Source organism: Mauremys mutica, chromosome 1 (genome assembly GCF_020497125.1).
Source record: "Mauremys mutica isolate MM-2020 ecotype Southern chromosome 1, ASM2049712v1, whole genome shotgun sequence".
Classification (NCBI taxonomy): Eukaryota; Metazoa; Chordata; order Testudines; family Geoemydidae; genus Mauremys; species Mauremys mutica.
This window is the reverse complement of record NC_059072.1, coordinates 129,406,969-129,424,405: the sequence shown is the minus strand read 5'-3', so window position 1 is coordinate 129,424,405 and position 17,437 is coordinate 129,406,969. Positions and strand designations below refer to the sequence as shown.

The window sequence follows — 17,437 nt, the reverse complement described above, 5'->3', positions numbered from 1 at the left end:
ATGCAGGTATCCAAATATGCATGCACATGAGCAATACGCTAACTGTGGTGGCTTTCTGGCAACATAACTTGCATCGACCAAAGTTTGTAGGGTAGACAGGGCCTAAGATGTCATCAGTAATACACAAGGGAATCTATTTCTTTAAAATAGGATATTTTTTAACCAGATTCTCCTCTAGATTCATAAAGAGGATAAGCAATTTAAAAATTAGCTTCAACAAACACTATTTTTATACTTAAAAGTCCCTTCAAATCACATTTTATCAAAACCCGGCCATACCCAGTGGCGAATTAGCCACTGGGCCGATGGGGCCCATGCTGAAGGGTCCTGGCCAATTGGGGGCCCCCCAAAAAATCAGTTCATACCTGAGTGAGCGTGGCATCAAACATTTTGCAGGCCTCATTATTAGTGGTGGATAGGACAAGTCCAGCATCCTGCCAGGCCTATGTAAAAAACAGAAAGCGAGACTGTTTACTGAACACACTGATTTTCCAGATGTCATGTTAGCTGAGCTCTAAGAACCAGAAGAGTAGATTTCTGGCAAGTGTTTCATCTACCTAAAAAATTAACAGGAAATTTTGAGACACATGTAAGTCTTTTATTCTACTAAAATTATGTTTGAGGAATCCTCTTAATGGGGATAGAGAGGACGGAATGGTAGTGGTAGAAAAAAGACAAGGGAAATTGCATAATACTATGTATCTGCCAAGGACCCAGATATGCTATAGTTCTTTTAATTTTAGTACCATTCTCTCTATAAACCTCAGTAGTATGCTAGTCCCATCACTTCAGATATACCCCTTTCAAAATGGACATGTGGTAAAATAAAATTCTTGCTTTGCTACTTGTCGAAATCAACAATCCCAATGACACCTGGGGCCAAATTATTTGCTAGTTTAAGTCCACTGATATCAACTGAGTTACACCAGCAGAGAATTTGACCTAAGGATTAATTTATAGGTGCTTGTAGGGACATTTGATAAGGTGAAAATACAACACACAACAATGAAAGAATTAGGCAGTGCACAGTTTTGCAAACAGATTATGTAACAGCCTCATTATATAAACTGCATGGTAAACATCTCATCGTGATAACTGACGTTTGGTGTATTTGGCTGTGCAAACTGCTTCCTGACCGTCCTTAAGAATATTCCTAAAAGAATCCCAATAATCAGATGAGAAATCCAATGATCATTCCAAAAATCCCTCATCTGCCATCAGATTACCCACGCAACCTTAATTCTGCTTCCTTGTTCATATGCATACTTTCATCACATACTATTTCTTTTCCACAGGATGCATGTGCAAGGGAGCAGAATTGAGGTTGCATAGGAAACCTTAAATATGCCAAATGATTGATTTTGCAACCTAAACATCTAATTTCGTTTTTTGTATGTAATCTATATACATTGACCACTTCCCACTCTCTGTTTCTAGAATGATCTCACGAATGCCTTTAAAACTGTAAGCTCCTCAGGGCAAAGATTCATGTCTTACACATTTTATCCACTGTATAATGCTAGGCAAACTTAAAGAGCTATACAAATGACTGTAGCCAAAACCAATTTTTCTTCCATGACATAGAATTTATAAAAAATACAGATGGAAAGACCTGGAGCCATCTAATCCATTTGCCTGTGAATGAACCATATTTTGCAATTGTTTGTCTAGTTTCATTTTACAGTTTAAACTATTTTCTGATTTCAACTGTGAAACTCAATGGTGAAAATCTGAAGCAAGTAGCAGTAACATCTATTTTTATTAGCATTCTCAAGATTTTCTCATCGTGACTGGATTAAAGGATCACATGCAAGTGGTTTAAGTACTTGAGTGTTCAAACTACAAGTCTAAAAAGCTATATTGGAATGTAAATGTATATCTTTTGTTTAGTGTTTGTATTATATCTATGGCAAAAAGGAGTGGGAAAGCGATTAAGCTGTATATTTTAGTATACATACAGACACTGACCCCACTTTGAAAGGGGAGCAGATCAAAGCACACCGAGGAAATGGCATTGTGCATCAGTGACGGACACAGTACACCACAGGTAGAGTAGACTGACACCCCAGCGTGTCACAAAAATCAAGGTTCACATAGACAAGCCCTAAGGCTTTCCCTCCACGAGCTTCATTTCCGAAAAATATTCCACTGTTGCTAATGCGAATATGCCTCCATTAGCGGTAGCAAGCATGAGAACGCTAGTGTAGAAAAGGTGCCCCCAGCAGCAAGCATTATAACCACTGAGTGTTACGTAGCGTCTTTCTGCCCAAGTGTTCCCAACATTGCTAACACTGGGAGAGCTGCATCAGTGTTAGCAATGACAGGACACTTTCCAGCAGGGGCAGCTCTAGACATTTCGCCGCTCCAAGCACGGCGGCATGCCGCGGGGGGCGCTCTGCCGGTCGCCGGTCCCGCGGCTCCAGTGGACCTCCCGCAGGCACACCGCCGAAGGCTGCCTGCCTGCCGCCCTCCCGGCAACCGGCAGAGCACCCCCCGCAGCATGCCGCCTCAAGCACGCGCTTGGCATGCTGGGTCCTGGAGCCGCCCCTGCTTTCCAGAGAGCAGGCTAGTTTAGATAGTACCTATGGGGAGAAGCTGGTACCAAGTGTTGCTAGCCACAAACTTTGTTGGGAGCTGGAGTGAAAAGGTGGGGGAGAGGTGTGAGGGCAGGGTCTGGGCAGATGAATCCTCTGCTTTCTCTCCCTTTCCTACGTGCTTCAAAAGGCCTCCAAAATGACAGAGAAGCCCCTGCCTCCAGGGTTCCCAGGGTTCATTAATACATGACAGCAGCAGCACTGCATCTTTTTCTTCCCTTCCCCTTTATATTAGCCCACTTGGGACTATAACTAACTCTGAAGCTCACTTTTTTTAAACAAAGCCATGATTGAGGATATAGCAATACTTTAAGCCAGAGTCAGCATAAAGGTTGCAGGGCCCTAAAAGCAGCATAAAGATATTGGACCCTAAACCACAACCAAGCATCTCAGAAAGTAACGAATTTGGGGAGACAAGACATGCGAAAGAAACTCAGCAAGGCCCCAATTCAAGGGTAGCAAATATAATAGAGAAAAACTTGATGAGGCTGTGCCTGTAGTGGAGACAGCGGGAATCATGCTGGAGGCTTCTGATCCCCTTAGTATTTCCTGAAAGGGGTCTCCCTAACGGAATTTTTTTCAAATGTCAAAAAGGTTCAATTTGCCCTATCTTAACTGATTATAGGATTACCGCTTACTTTGAATTACACAAGCGGCAGCTTTATCTAGAGGCCAGACACTCAGATTCTAAATGAAACAACTGGCTACTTTTCATAAATGTTAAATACTTGCTTGAACAAACTACAACTTTGTGAAACTTGCATTTGGAAGAATAATGTGAAATCTGAGAAATGCAAAGAAAGAACAGCAAAATAAACAAACATGTGAATACTATTGGTAATTAGCACTTGCATCTAGCCATTTGAACCTTCAGAATCAGAGCTGGTTAAAAATTAAATAAATGTCCACTGGCTTTTAAGAAACTGAGACTGATTAGTACTGAAGGAATGTGACATGTGCAATTAAGTGTTTATAGAAACATAGGAGAGAAATAAGGGGAGTTTCTTTTCCTTTATGTGGAAGAGTGCCCTAACCTGTTCACTTTGCCTAACAGCGCCAAGGGACGCCTTTGTTAACCCTGAGCAGTGCAGTTTCAGCCAACAATGTTTTCTGAGATCACATCAGAGTAATTGTTTTGCACTGTATGCTGCATGTTGAACTCTCCTCTCCAACCCCCGAGGTGGTGCCCGATGACCAACATTTCTTCCCCAAAAGTTCAGCTCCACACATTTCCCACCCAAGATCTTAAAACATTTCATTCACCCGCACAAGTCAGAATTACAGCCTCCCTGCGAGACAGACCTCACTTTCAGACGGGGAGGTTGACGCACCTGGAAGCGCTTGCAGGACACAGAGCTGGGGAAGGGACCAAGGAGTCGTGACCCTTAGCCCCGAGTCACCACCGCACCACACCCCTTTTGCACAAGGCAAACATGGGCGCGGAGGCAGATGGGGGCCTGGGGTGACAGTCTGTGTGAATTGGGCGGGGGGCTGTCACACCAGCACCGGAGGGCGAAGCTCTGCAGGGAGCCGGGCTGAGCGATGCCCCGCCCGCCAATTGCACCTCCAAAAAAGAGACCCCGCCGCCGCCGCCACATACCCGCACCCCGCAGAGCCCCCAGCCCATCGCAGCGCTCCCCCCTCACCTTGCAGTCTCTCAGCGGCACCATGTTCCCGGCCCCTTCTCTGCCCTCGGGGTCAGGCCCGCCCCCAGCAGGGAGACGCCTCCCCGGACGGGGCCGGGCACGAGCGGCTCCGCTGAGCTGGCAGCGCCCCTGGGGGCTGGAGCGCCGCGCCCCCGGCCGGCTGCGGGAGAGCCCGGGCGGGGTGGCTGGGGGCGGCCCCCGGGTGCCCCGCACCCCACTCGGGGAGGCAGGGCCTGGCCCAGCCACGATCCCTGCGCCTGCCCCTGCTGCCCGCTCAGCGCCTGCGGGAGCCCGATGGGATGAGCCCCGCCAGCCGGGCCAAGGCGGAGACCCCGGCAGCAGCCAGGCGCCCCGGCCCCGGTGTAATCACACCGGCCCCTGGCCCCAGAGCAGGGAAGGGAGGAATTGGGGCGCCACGTAAAATGCGCGCGGGGAGGGGGGGATGCAGGTTCTGGTGGGGGGATGCAGTGGGGGGAGGCCTGCCCCCGGGGGGGGAGGCGGGGTGTTTCTGGGCTCCTTGGCTGTAGTAATTGGGAGGCCCCGGCTGAGTCTGGGTGCGGGCTCTCGCTGCTGGCTGCCAGCGCGGCAGTGCTCTGTGACAAGCTGTGCTCACAGCTTGATACACCTTTGGGGATGTTTCCCCCTGTAACTTTGCACGCAACAGCGCGGGGCCAGCTGCCAGCTCAGAGTAGACGAGCACCTTAATGGCCTGCGTTTGCTGTAACCAGTAGCTCAAGTGCGCCAATGACAGGAGTTTTATGTTGGCTACTGGAGTAGAGATTGACTGCAATTTGAACTGATGGGGGCATGGGTAGCAAGTATGTAGAAATTTTGGTGGTGCCCAGAACCCGCCCCCCAAACTCCGCCCCCACCTGCCTAAGACTCTGGGAGGAGTTGGGGGGTGAGGTCTGGGGTCCAGGTCCTGGGCTGGGGATTGGGGTGCAGGAGGGGTGCAGGGTGCAGGCTTTGGGATGGAGTTTGGGTGCTGGGTGCAGGCTCCAGGCTGGAGCAGGGGGTGGGTGTGCAGGAGGGGGTGAGGGTGCAGGCTTTGGGACGGAGTTTGGGTGCAGGCTCTGGGCTGGGGGTGGGGGTGTGGTAAGGGGTGCAGGCTCTGGGAGGGAGTTTGGGGGTGGGAGGGAGTGCAGGGGTGAGGGCTGTGGGGCTGAGGATGAGGGGTTCATGATGCAGGATGGGGCTCAGGGCTAGGGCAGAGGGTTGGGGTGAGGGCTGTGGGGCTGAGGATGTGGGGGGGGGGCTCAGGGCTGAGGCAGAGGATTAGGGTGTGGGGGGATGAGGGGTTTGGGGTGTTGGAGAGGCTCAGGGCCGAAGGGCAGGGTAAGGGCAGCCTGCCCTGCCGGTAGGAAATGGCAGGCACTAGGACCCTGGGGCAGCAGGCAGGGGAGAGGCGCTGCTTTCTGTCAGGCAGGGATGGCGGGGGAGACCACGGCGGCTGGGGCCCAATCCAGACAGGGCCGGGGGAGAGACCCAGGTTCAAATATTGCTGGAGCAGGGCTCCCAGCCCTGAATATTCCTGATGCTTGAGCACCGCAAACATATATAACCTGCCGCCTATGGGGGGGGCGGGAGTCAAACATTTTGTAGCTTCTGCAAACTGACTTTATACCACTAATTAGAGGGGCTCTGCATGCCTACTTTTCATCACAGAAGCTCCCCGGTGCCCCCTCCCATTACCCTCTATTTGAGGAGCTCTCTGCAGCTCCCTCAAACCCAAGCCCCCCCCCCCCCCCGCCACACTTCAGTCCCCACATGGCAGTGGCTCTGCACATATCCTCATTCCCACTTCCATTCCCTGCTTCCTGTAGGCATGCTCAGAGGCAGGGCCGGCTCTACAGTTTTCGCCGCCCCAAGCAGCGCGCCGAATTGCCACCGCGGGTGGCCGGGGCAGTCCGTGTGCCCTTAGGGCGGCAGGTGCGTTTCCACAGCGGCGGGAATTCAATGGCAGCTTCTATGTTTAGCTGAAGCCGCCCCAGACAGCTAAACATAGAAGCTGCCGCGGAATTGCCGCTGCCGCGGAAACGCGCCTGCCCCCCTAAGGGCACACGGACTGCCCCCACCCTCCGTGGCAATTCAGCGCTGCTTGGGGGCAAAACAACAGGGACTGCCGCCCCTTGCAGATTGCCTCCCCAAGCACCAGCTTGGGATGCTGGTGCCTGGAGCCGGCCCTGCTCAGAGGCAGCACTAGTGTAGAGATATGTTTATGAACGATTGTAATTTGGAGAAGCTTCCTCATGGACCGTGTTGTGAGTATACAAATTTGGAGGCAGGAGTTGAGAACACCACGTGGTTGTGTGCAGCATTGCACCAGAGACGCTCCTCAGTTTGTTTTAGTAAAGTTTTATTCCTTTCTCATTTACTGGTTTGTTATTTAATGAACTTAAAGATCATTGCACGGTGTTAGAAGTGCTGAATGAGAAGGAAACAAGTGTCATTTTGAAGTTAACACCTGTGTTTGCAACTGAAAGCAAAGACAAAGCAAGGCACCACAGAAACACTCAGAGCATCAGGCACAGAGGCTTTTGCATATATGTGTTAAGCACAATAGTAACTTGATTAGTTTAAGAGGGGAAAAAAGCCAAAAATTGATATGTTGCAACCTAAGTTCCCTGTAAGCTGCACGGCTGCACAACAGGCTATCAAGGTCTGTGCAGGCAGGGAGAGGAGCTCCTCTGCCAGCCAAGCCGGAGCTGCTGGGGAGAGGAGCCCCTCCTCCAGCCCAGCCCTGCCGGAAATGCCGCAGCCTGGGAGAGGTGCATCTGCCCCAGCCATGCCGGAGCTGCCACAGCCTGGGTGAGGTGCCTCTCACCTGGCCCTGAGCTGCTCCGGTGAGAGAGGGCTGGGGGGAGTCCTCTCTCCCCTTTGCAGCCCTGGGGCAGCCTGCACCCCAAGCCCCTCATCCCAGAGCCTGCACCCCCCTGCACCTGAATCCTCTGCCCCAGCCCTGAGCCCCCTCCCACACTCCAAACTCCTTGGCCCCACCCCCACCACACATCACCTCCATATTGGTGTACATAACAAAATTCATTCCTCACATAGATGTGAAAAATAAAGGGAACACTGGTTGCAACCTCCATCCAGTCAGCAATTGTCAGGCAATGTTGCAGAGAACTGGAAAAAATTCAGAGATTTGAATTGTATTTAGTAGCCATAGGGGCAGAGAAGAAAAATGATATAGTAAAATCAATCTTTTTGCATGTTGTTAAGGAGGAAGCATTGGATATTTATAACAATTTTTAAGTTTGAAGGTGAAAGCATGAAGTAAAATACTGACTAAATTTGAGGAACATTGCATGCCAAAAAGGAAGGAAACCTTTGAGAGAGAGAATTTTTTTACATGCATGCAAAAAACTGATAACACCATAGAGCAATACATCACAGAATTAAGAAAACTCAGTAAAATCTGTGATTTTGGTGAGCTGACAGAATCTCTGGTCAGAGATAGAATCATTTGTGGCATTAAAGACAATGTGTTAAGAGAGAGACTGCTCTGTGAAGGGTACTTAACGTTAGAAAAAGCTCTCCAAATATGCAGGGCAGAAGAAACTGAAAGCACAAGCCAAAGAGCTGAATTCACTAGAAGGGGTTATTCATGTACTAAGTACAAAAGAATATAGCCAGAATAGGTCAAATCAAAGAATGGAACCACTCTCTGTGAAAACCACTGCTAAGGGGAAAACTGGGTACAGATGGCCATGTGGAAGGTGTGGATCACAACATCGCCCTGAACTGTGTTGCCTATGGGAAACTCTGTCATAAATGTGGAGGAAATAATCATTTGGCAAAATGCTGCAGATCCCAAATGCAGACAAGTCAAGTACATTCAGTTAAGGACAATCTGCTTGAGGAGTTTTTCATAGTGTACTGGGATCCACCAAGCCCGATGAGAGGGACTGGATACTGCCTATGACACTGAATGGAACAATTATTCCACTGAAACTGAACACAGAAGCTCAGGTTAATATTCTGTCTGAACAAGATTATGAGACACTAAAAATAAGACCAACACTGGGACCAACAAAAAAAAAAAGTAACTGGTTATTGTGGAATAAATATACCAATGAAGGGGAGATGCACTGCTAGCATCAACCAGAAAAATACCATGTTTAGGCTTCCTTTCATTGTATGGTCAGTGGAGATGACACCAATTTAGGCCTGGCTTCATGTGAAAAACTCAATCTGGTAACATGGGTGCTCTCACAAGAAGACCATATTGAACCTGGCTAGGAGGCACTCTTTTGGGAATATCATGACCAGTTTCAAGGGTTGGGTTGCTTGCAGGGTGAACATACAATCTGGCTAAACAAGCAGGTCCCTCCAGTTATTCATCCATGTAAAAAGGTGCCATTTGCACCATGATAAACTCAAGGCTGAGCTTGCTAGGATGGAAACAATGCAAGTAATACAAAAATTGAGGGGCCAACAGAACGAGTGAGCTCCCTAGTCATCATGAAGAAAAGTAATGGCCAGCTACAGATATGCTTAGATCCCAGAGATCTCAACAAGGCTATAAAAAGAGAACATTTCAAACTACCAAGCAGACAAGAGATTATGGCTCAATTTGCAAATGTTCAATGTTTCTATAAATTTGATGCATCCTCAGGGTTTTGGCAACTAAAATTAACTGAAGACAGCTCAAACTATGCAAATTTAATACCCATTTGGAAGATACTGATTTTTATGCTTACCCTTCAGCATAGCTTCAGCACCGTATTAATGGTGTGGATGCAACCAGAGCAGCAGCTTTGAGAAAACTCCTAGAGAATAAAAATGAATGGTATTGGGGTGCCGAACAGGAGGAATCATGAGAAGACTTAAAACAACCGATACAAGAACCAGTGTTGAAGTTCTATGCACCAGGAAGGCCTATTAAATTTTCAACAGATACTTCACAGTCTGGATTAGATGCAGTGATTTAACAGAAGCATGAGGATTGTTGGCAACCAGTGGCATATCCATCCAAACCACTGATTGAGGCAGAAACCAGATACACACAGATTGAGAAGGAGCGACTGAGACACACTTTAAATAGAATATCCAGTAACCCAACACTTAGGGCCTTTTCCACAAAGCTGGGAATCCTGGGTTCAAGTCCCTGCTCTAAATCAGGCAGAATGGGGATTAGAACCTGGGTCACCCGTGGCCTGTACAAATGCTTAAGGGAACTGCTGCCTCCTCTTTGTTATTTATTTATTTTGCAAGAAGAACTGACCTGGCTTTGGTACTTACTGCCATGAAGGGGTTCACAGCTGTGAATACCAAGATGAGCAAGCTGCCTCCCTCTGACTGAGACTAATCCCTTTTGTGGGGCACGGTTTAGTCCATGCTGCTCAGCATGCTAGTTTCTGTGAATCCCTCTTTTGAGGCACCCTGGATGGGGAATCTGGGTGCCTAACTTGGGGCTATGAATTCATTTGGACAGCAGCACCTAAGTGTTGCGACATCTAAATCTCCCTTTTGCATCTAGTCCTTAATTCTTTATTCTTTTGTGACAGATAAAGGTAGAATCATGCAGTTTGCACTATGTACAGGGCCGGCTCCAGGTTTTCTGCTGCCCCAAGCGGGAGTGGAAAAAAAGCCGCAGCAGCGTGATCGTGCCACTCCACTCTTTGGAGACAATTTAGCAGTGGGTCCTTCGCTCCAAGAGGGACTGAGGGACCTGCCACTGAATTGCCACCGAAGACCCAGACATGCCGCCCCAGTAGTGGCTGGAATGCTGCCTCTTGGTATTGGCCGCCCCAAGCACCTGCTTCTTTAGCTGGTGTCTGGAGCCAGCCCTGTCTGTGTATATAACCTTGGTAACAGTCAGAAAATGATCACATCACTGTCTACGCTGCACAGATATTAGAGTTGACACTTTTTATAAAAGGGGGTACAGTTTGGCCTTATGTCCTTGGACAAGTTCCCTCTATGATGCTGATGCCAGCTCTGATCAAAACCGTAGGCTCAACTGAAAACTGACAAACTCACAGTTGGAAGTCAAGTCAATTCACTTGTGTAGTAGCAGATCAAAAGACTGTTAAATGTGTGTGAATGTGTTTGGTATTTAAACTTCATAAAATTAATGAGATTTTGCATGCATTGTTTTCACTTATCTGTATTGTGCTAGTAAATATAACACCCTCCTGCCCCCTCCTGTTTAGTGTGCTTGTGTTCTCCCTACCTCAGCTATGGCTTTATTTCATCGGTGTTGTATGCAGACAGTTCGCACAGCACTTTGGGATTCTTCAGCATAAAAAATATCTTACATTTTACTGTGGTTACAGTTCATTCCAACGAAACAGATCTGAGGAAAGACACCATGAATCCAGAACATTTTTAATACAAGAAAAATCAGTGAAGACTCATTCAAGGAATAAAGGATTGGGTGGGCGGGTAGAGAAAGATAAGTGTAAATGACAATCTTTTGCAGTCTGGCCACACATATGCCTAACACTAGTGTAATGGAAGTTTTTGGTGCCAATTCCACCTCTGAAAATCAGATCCCAAAATGGGATTTTGTTTTTTGTGGGATTTTTTTTTTGGATGGGTGGGTGAATATGAATATTGTTGCTGAACTTGATACCATAAATTTTAAATTCAAACACTGTGGTTTTCTCTCACACATGTTTGGTGCATAGAATAGCTTGACTCATCCCAGAATTCTGCTGAAAAGAGATCCAGATTGAATATGTAAATTATTCATAAACTGCAGTTTCATACATGTAATTAGTCACTTCCTTGCTAATGCCTGAGTTCAGAAAAAAAAATATCATATCACTGAATTGAACAAAGGACCATAGATAGTATTAATTATATATAAATCACATTACATATAAACAAGGTAAGCATTTAGGATAAAAATCTCATTGTTATTATTATTGTATAATGAAGATCTTAAATTCAATCAGTAAAAAGTTCACACTAAACTCTGGAGTTGTTGACTTGCAAAATAAAGTCATAAAGGATGATCTTGAATAGCCAACAATTCAAAATTATACCTTTGAGGAACCTAGAGCCAGGAGGCAAGCCCAAGGATCTGGGCTGCATACTAGACAGTGTGTGTGTGGGAAATCACTGTGTATGAGTGATGTAGAAGTGTTCTCCTACCTTCCCCCAGGCCTCTATTACAATTCCAGGAGTGGAGCACACCATGTGGCTAGTGCCACTCTATAGAAGACTGTCACCTGATTCATTGGCTCAAAACCCCAATAATCTCCTCTACCACTGCATGCATTAGGAGACCATATGGAGTGGAGCTTCATGGAGGCACAGGGCTCCCACATCCTGCCCCTACTTGTAGCAGTGGTTCTGTGGGGCCAGATCCTGCTGTGGTTATTGGGCTCAGGGCCGGCACCAGCAGAGCAAGCACGTTCCTGGGGAGCCATTCATGGGGCAGCAGAGTCCAGGCAGCTTCTTTTTTTTTTTCCTCCCCCTGCTTCGGCAGTTCGGGCGGTAAAAATGGTAGAGCCGGCCCTGATGGGCTGAGGTCGCTCAAGTGGTCAGCCCCTCAACACAGTCTATCGGGGTGGCTCCAGCCTGGGCGGGGCCCAAGCAGCCCACAAACAACCAGTCTTCAAGGGCGGGCCCTGGCCTGGGTGGAACCCTGGCAGCCAGCGAGCAAACAGTCTTGCCAGGGCTGGCTCTAGCCTGGGCGGGGCCCCGGTGGCCAGCCAACGAACAGCCCTCCAGGTGAGTGATAAGGGAGCTCCTGCCCTGGGCTAGAGCCTCCTTGCACAACGTAGGGGGTCAGCCACCCAGGGTGGGGTGGCAGGGGGACATGGGCCCATCCTATTCCACCACGTCCCAGCCCAGGGTCCTGGCAGGGGCAGGATTGGCTGCCCCTGCGTTGGTGGGGATCCGGCTGCAACACGCCAACTGAGCCACTCTGCAGCCAGCCGCTCCAGGACTGCCCCGGGTTACTTCCTGCCTCCCCAGGGTTTGGTACCTGCAGCCTCCAGGCCTCTTCCGACTCCTCGGGGTAAACCGCAGCAGGTACTCCGGGCCAGTCCTCATCCATGCCTGGGGATCGGGAACAGCCAGGCGTGGGTTCCTCTCAAGGCCTCTGGAGAACAGGCCGAGCGTCCTCCTCTATTGCAGGCTCTCCCCCAACTGTGCTGCAGGGCCAGCCTTTTATACTTCCAGTGAGGGGGGCGGGGCGATATAGGCTCCGCCATCCAAGGGGCGTGTAGGGGGTCCTCACTCTCCCGATTGGAGGGAGGCCACTTAGTCTCAACACAGTCTACCAAAGGCCCCGGTGGCCAGCCAACAAACAGTCCTACAGGCGAGGGGGGCGGGACGATATAGGCTCTGCCCTCCAAGGGGCGTGTAGGGGGGCCCTCGCTCTCCTGCTCAGAGGGAGGCCACTCAGCCTCACTACACTCCCTGTTTACAGGGAGTGGGAGTTGCTGGTGGCCTCAGAGGCAGGGCTCCTGCAGCGCTTCAGGCACTTGGCGCAAGTGCCGGATGATGTGAAGTTGTTGCATCACGTTGGCCGTCACGTCCTTTGCTGCAAGGGAATGAGGACCTGTCAGAAACTCAGACGCCCCCACAGAATCAGGGGGAATTAAGGGCACCTGGGACCAGCAGCATTTCCACCCAGCACCCGCCCACCTCTCAGGGATAGAGTCCCCCTCCTGACCTCCAGAATGGAGTCTTGTTCTCCTTTCTAGTGACCTCCAGTGCCAACCCCCCTCCTTGTAGGGTGAGCTTCTGCCACCTCCCACCCAGTGCCCCTCCAATCCACAGCTCAAGTTCTCAGACCCCTCTCCTCCACCCCCACCCAGGTTGGGCAGGGAGGGGGTTCTAGTGGGGTGAGGGGGCAGGAGAGATTCTGGCAGCAGTGAAGTGGGATGTGGGGAGCTTGAGACCTTTCCCCAAGTCATCCCAGCCACTAATGCTGAAGCCGCAGGATGTCAGCCCTGGTGAATGGGGCAGATCAGCAGCCCCTGCTGACTGAATCCTCCTGTTCTCTCTAGAGCGGGTCCAGCCCTGCCAGCAGCAGGACAAGCTTCCCCCACCCATGTGCCTCAGAACTGTCCGGTCAGTCGCCATCACCCGTCAGTCCTTGGCCTCCCAGGCTGCCAGTGATGGGAACAACTCTGGGTGGTGGCTCGGGTGACAGGAGAAGCTCGCAGAGGGCACTTAGAGGACTCTGCTGCCCTTCCCAAGAACAGAAGTCAGTGATGAGGCAATGCTTGTCATTAATTAGCCTTGCTAATGAGCTGGGCTGGAGCTGCTCCGGGGACAAGCTGGCTCCCTCCTGCTCGTGGAGGTGAATTCATCTCCCTTCCCAGTAGCACCTGCTCTCACTCTCATTCCCCACCAGTCACCTTGCTGCCAGGCCGGCGAATGGCCATAGGATGGGAATGAGGCCTGGGCCCTACCCCAATCTCCTGAGTCTAATGCAGCTGCTCACCTTGTTCCCCACCACCTGCTGGGCTTCCCCCAGGAGGGAGTAAGTGAGGAGCAGCCTAGCCTGGCTGACATGCACCAGGGGGTTGTGGATGGCCAGCACTGCTGTCCACAGGAAGAATCTTCTCTGCCCCGATGAGAAGAACTTTCCCAAGACCTGAAACCAACCGGGTGTGAGGCTTCACCAGATTGTCCAGAACCAGGCCCCAAATCCTGAACTAGAACAGCAACTCTGTCTAGTGGCTCCAGGAGGCAGCCGCTCGCACTGCCAGAGCTGTGCCATGCCCTGGCAGAGTGTCCTTACCTCCCCCACCCTGGCTGTGTTCTTGTACCCCAGAAGCCTGCTGTCCTGCTGCCAGTCCCAGCACCAAAGGTCTTTGGCCTCATGGATGGTCAGGTCTGGGAAAGAGAGAGACGCACACACGTATGTCATTCTGGTTGCAGGGCTTGTGTCCTTCCAATCCCATTGGTGGCTGCACAGTGGACAGAGTCCTCGCTGTGTGCCTGGCCCAACAGAATTGCGGGGGTGATGTAGAACACAGAAAGAGATAGAGAGAGACTCATCCTCCAGCTGAGAGAAATTGGCTGGGGTCCCAGTCTCACTCGTCTATCGGGCGCCATTTCCCAGCTGGGTTCCTTACCCCTCTGGTGCAGCAGCAGCTGGTAGAGCCAGTAAACCCCCGCCCTGGCCTGCCAGCTGACGTCCTTGTCTGGGTAACCGACAAACAGAGCCAGCTGTGCCACATGGTGACCCATCCTGGGGAATTCGACTGAGTTCTAATGAACAGGAGAGGGAGAGGGAGAGGGGACTCCATCAGCATTTTCCTGTCAGCTCCCAGTCCCCGCCTGGGCCAGGACTCTCCTTCCCCTCAGCCCCTCTACCGGAGATGCTAGAGGAAGGGAGCTAGAGCTAGATCCATAATTAACTCTGCCAGCAAGGGAGCACAGGGATGCGAGCAGGGCCCTCCATGAGGATTTGCTTCCCCAGCTGCTCCAGGATGACAGGAAGGCATGAACCTGGAGCATGGTCCCCTTAAAAGCGAGAGTCGCCACTTAACCAGGACAAGAAGAACTTGACTCAAGCCAGGCTCATTCTCTGCTCTGCCTCTGCCTCCCCAAGAGGAACACTCCTAACCCACAGCCCCTGCAGCAGCAGATCCTACAGCCCGTTGGAGCCAGCCCACTTACGCCTGGAGTCAGGAAGCTGGGGTCAGAGGCCACTTACGTTGAACTCAGGGAGGGTGATGATGGATCTGAGCAGGGCCGTGCTGCTCCTGATGGCCTTGGCTCTCTCTCACGACACCCTGGACATGATCCAGTAGTTAATGTGCTGTGGGGAAAGGAGGCAGCTCAGGATCAATGGGCGGGTGCATGTGTTGTGCTACTGAGCCCCTCCCCATCCCCAGGGCACTGAGACATTGTATGCGGGGTGGAATAACTGATTCATTGATCACAGAGCTTTAGAAGGGGATTGTTGCCCCCAGGACGATGCTTGTATCCTGCAGGTCACAACTTGTCATTGGGACAATGCTCAGTGTCGGGGCTGGTCCCATCCTCCCTGAACTCCTGATTCCTGAACAGGAAGGAGACAGACCCCTCACCCCTCCCTGGCTCTCAAGTCTTTGGTTGGGTGAAGAGACTGAGTGTGAGCACAATCCCTCCAGGAATCTCGGGGCCCATCAGAGACAAGGGCTGATTCTCTGGTGCCCTCTTGTTTCTCTAGGAACGAGCCTGTGACTCTTCTCTGAGGACCATCTTCTGGATCTCACAGGAGGGATTCAGACTCTCACTCCCCAAGCCAGCCAGGGGCCCCATGGTTAGTGCTCAACAGAACCAGGCAGAGCTCTGGCTTGAAGTCCCAGCTCCTTCCTCTGTCCTTCAAGGAGGCAGGGGCTGACACTGCATTGCACTGACTGCCCTGACCAAGGACGGCCCACTGGGGGCCCATCTAGGAGGACAGACTGGAAAATGGATCTAAGAGTTATGGTAAAATTGCCCCACCCCTCGCACCGGGCTCACCTCCAAGATGTAGTGGAGCTTGTTGGTATCTGGGGCCTTTGCCAGCAGGTTCCCCAGCATGGCATCCAGGAGGCAAGACCCTATGCAGATCCTGGCCTCTCACATCCCACTGCAGGCAATTAGCAAGGATTCGGGCAGGATGACAGCCAGGGACGGCTCTAGCCATTTCGCCGCCCCAAGCACGGCGGCATGCCGCGGGGGGCACTCTGTCGGTCGCCGGTCCCGCGGACGTGCCTGCGGAGGGTCCGCTGGTCCAGCGGCTCCGGTGGACCTCCCGCAGGCGTGCCTGTGGATGCTCCACAGAAGCCGCACAACCAGCGGACCCTCTGCAGGCACGCCTGCGGGAGGTCCACCGGAGCCGCCTGCCGCCCTCCCGGCGACCAGCAGATCACCCCCCGCGGCATGCCGCCCCAAGCACGTGCTTGGCATGCTGGGGTCTGGAGCCGCCCCTGATGACAGCTGGCTCTTCAATCCATGATTTAGCATGATCTACCTGGACTTGGGTGGTGTCGGTCTGCATGCCAAGGGTGAAGATGGCGTGCAGGGCAGCTCGGAGGAGGTGGGTCTCCAGCTCCGGCTCCAGGGCAGGTGTCCTGGTGCTGGCAAGAGAGAGGAGCCGGTATTAGACTGTGCAGTGCTGGGGTGGGACTGGCATCGACACGGATGTGAAACTGCAGGGAAATAGGCAGAGTCTGGCGAGAATGGAAACTGAGGCACCAAGCCAGGGAATGATAAGGCCAAGGTTTCCCAGACAGACAGTGGCAGGGCAGGAATGGCACCTGTTCTCTGGATCCTGCTGCCCCTCCTGTATCTGATCCTGGGAGTCAGCCTCTCCCCAAAGCCATTGCAATGTTATTGGAGTGAAAAGAACAGAGCAGCCAGGAGAGGGAGTGAACCTTCCTGCCACCTCTGCCAGAGAAGCCACCCTTGGGAGGTGACCTGGGAATGGGAGGGGCAGTGACTCCTAGCCATGGGCCTGAGCAGCACCGGGGATCATGGGTGGCAGGTTTGTAGAAATTTTAGTGGTGCCCAGAACACACTCACCTCAAACTCCACCCACCCCACCTGCCTAAGGCTCTGGGAGGTCTGGGGTGCAGGTCCTGGGCTGGGAATTAGGGTGCAGGATGCAGGCTCTGGGATGGAGTTTGGGTGCTGGGTGCAGGCTCCAGGCTGGGGCAGGGGGTGGGTGTGCAGGAGGGGGTGAGGGGTGCAGGCTCTGGGATGGAGTTTGGGGGTGGGAGGCGGTGCAAAGGGAGGGGGTGCAGGCTTTGGGAGGGAGTTTGAGGGCACAAGGGGGGGTGTGGGAAGGGGGAGGGGTGCACACTCTGGGAGGGAGTTTGGGGATAGGAGGGGGTGCAGGGGTGAGGGCTGTGGGGCTGAGGATGAGGGGTTCATGATGCAGGAGGGGGCTCAGAGCGGTTCATGATGCAGGAGGGGGCTCAGAGCTGGGGCAGAGGATTAGGGTGCAGGGGGATGAGGGCTCTGGCTGGGGATGAGGGTTTGGGGCATTGGGGAGACTCAGGGCTAGGACGGAAGGGCAGGGTAAGGGCAGCCTGCCTTGCCATTAGTGGATGGGGGGCACTAGGACCCTGGGGCAGCAGACAGCAGTTGCTGCCGGGAGCAGGACTCCGCCTAGGAATGTGCTACTCCGGCAGCACAAGCAGGCATGGGAGAGGTGCGCGCTGCTTTCTTTCCGGCAGGGACGCGGAGGGGAGATCCTTGGGAGGGGGTGGCAGGCGGAGGCCAGGGCCCACTCAAGGCAGGGCCGGC

The 17,437-nt window shown here is 52.0% G+C and overlaps 1 protein-coding gene across 4 annotated transcripts in view; it reads right to left on the bottom strand.

Moving 5' to 3' along the window:
* The window catches only part of LOC123354138 (tetratricopeptide repeat protein 38-like), a 45,815-nt gene extending 32,020 nt beyond the window's left edge, over positions 1 to 13,795 (bottom strand). Inside the window, exons 1-6 of one of the 4 annotated variants that reach the window (XM_044995839.1) lie at positions 13,653 to 13,794; positions 12,183 to 12,743; positions 10,419 to 10,541; positions 8,944 to 9,012; positions 7,291 to 7,366; positions 366 to 443 (exon numbers count right to left, since the gene is read on the bottom strand). In XM_044995839.1, coding sequence (XP_044851774.1) covers positions 366 to 443; positions 7,291 to 7,332 — 120 coding nt within the window. In that variant the 5' untranslated portion in view covers positions 7,333 to 7,366; positions 8,944 to 9,012; positions 10,419 to 10,541; positions 12,183 to 12,743; positions 13,653 to 13,794. Of the gene's footprint in view, positions 1 to 365; positions 444 to 4,240; positions 4,357 to 7,290; positions 7,367 to 8,943; positions 9,013 to 10,418; positions 10,542 to 12,182; positions 12,744 to 13,652 lie in introns of those variants that run through there. The other 3 variants (XM_044995858.1, XM_044995832.1, XM_044995849.1) reach the window with 3 other exon arrangements.
* Positions 13,796 to 17,437: the final 3,642 nt, after the last annotated feature.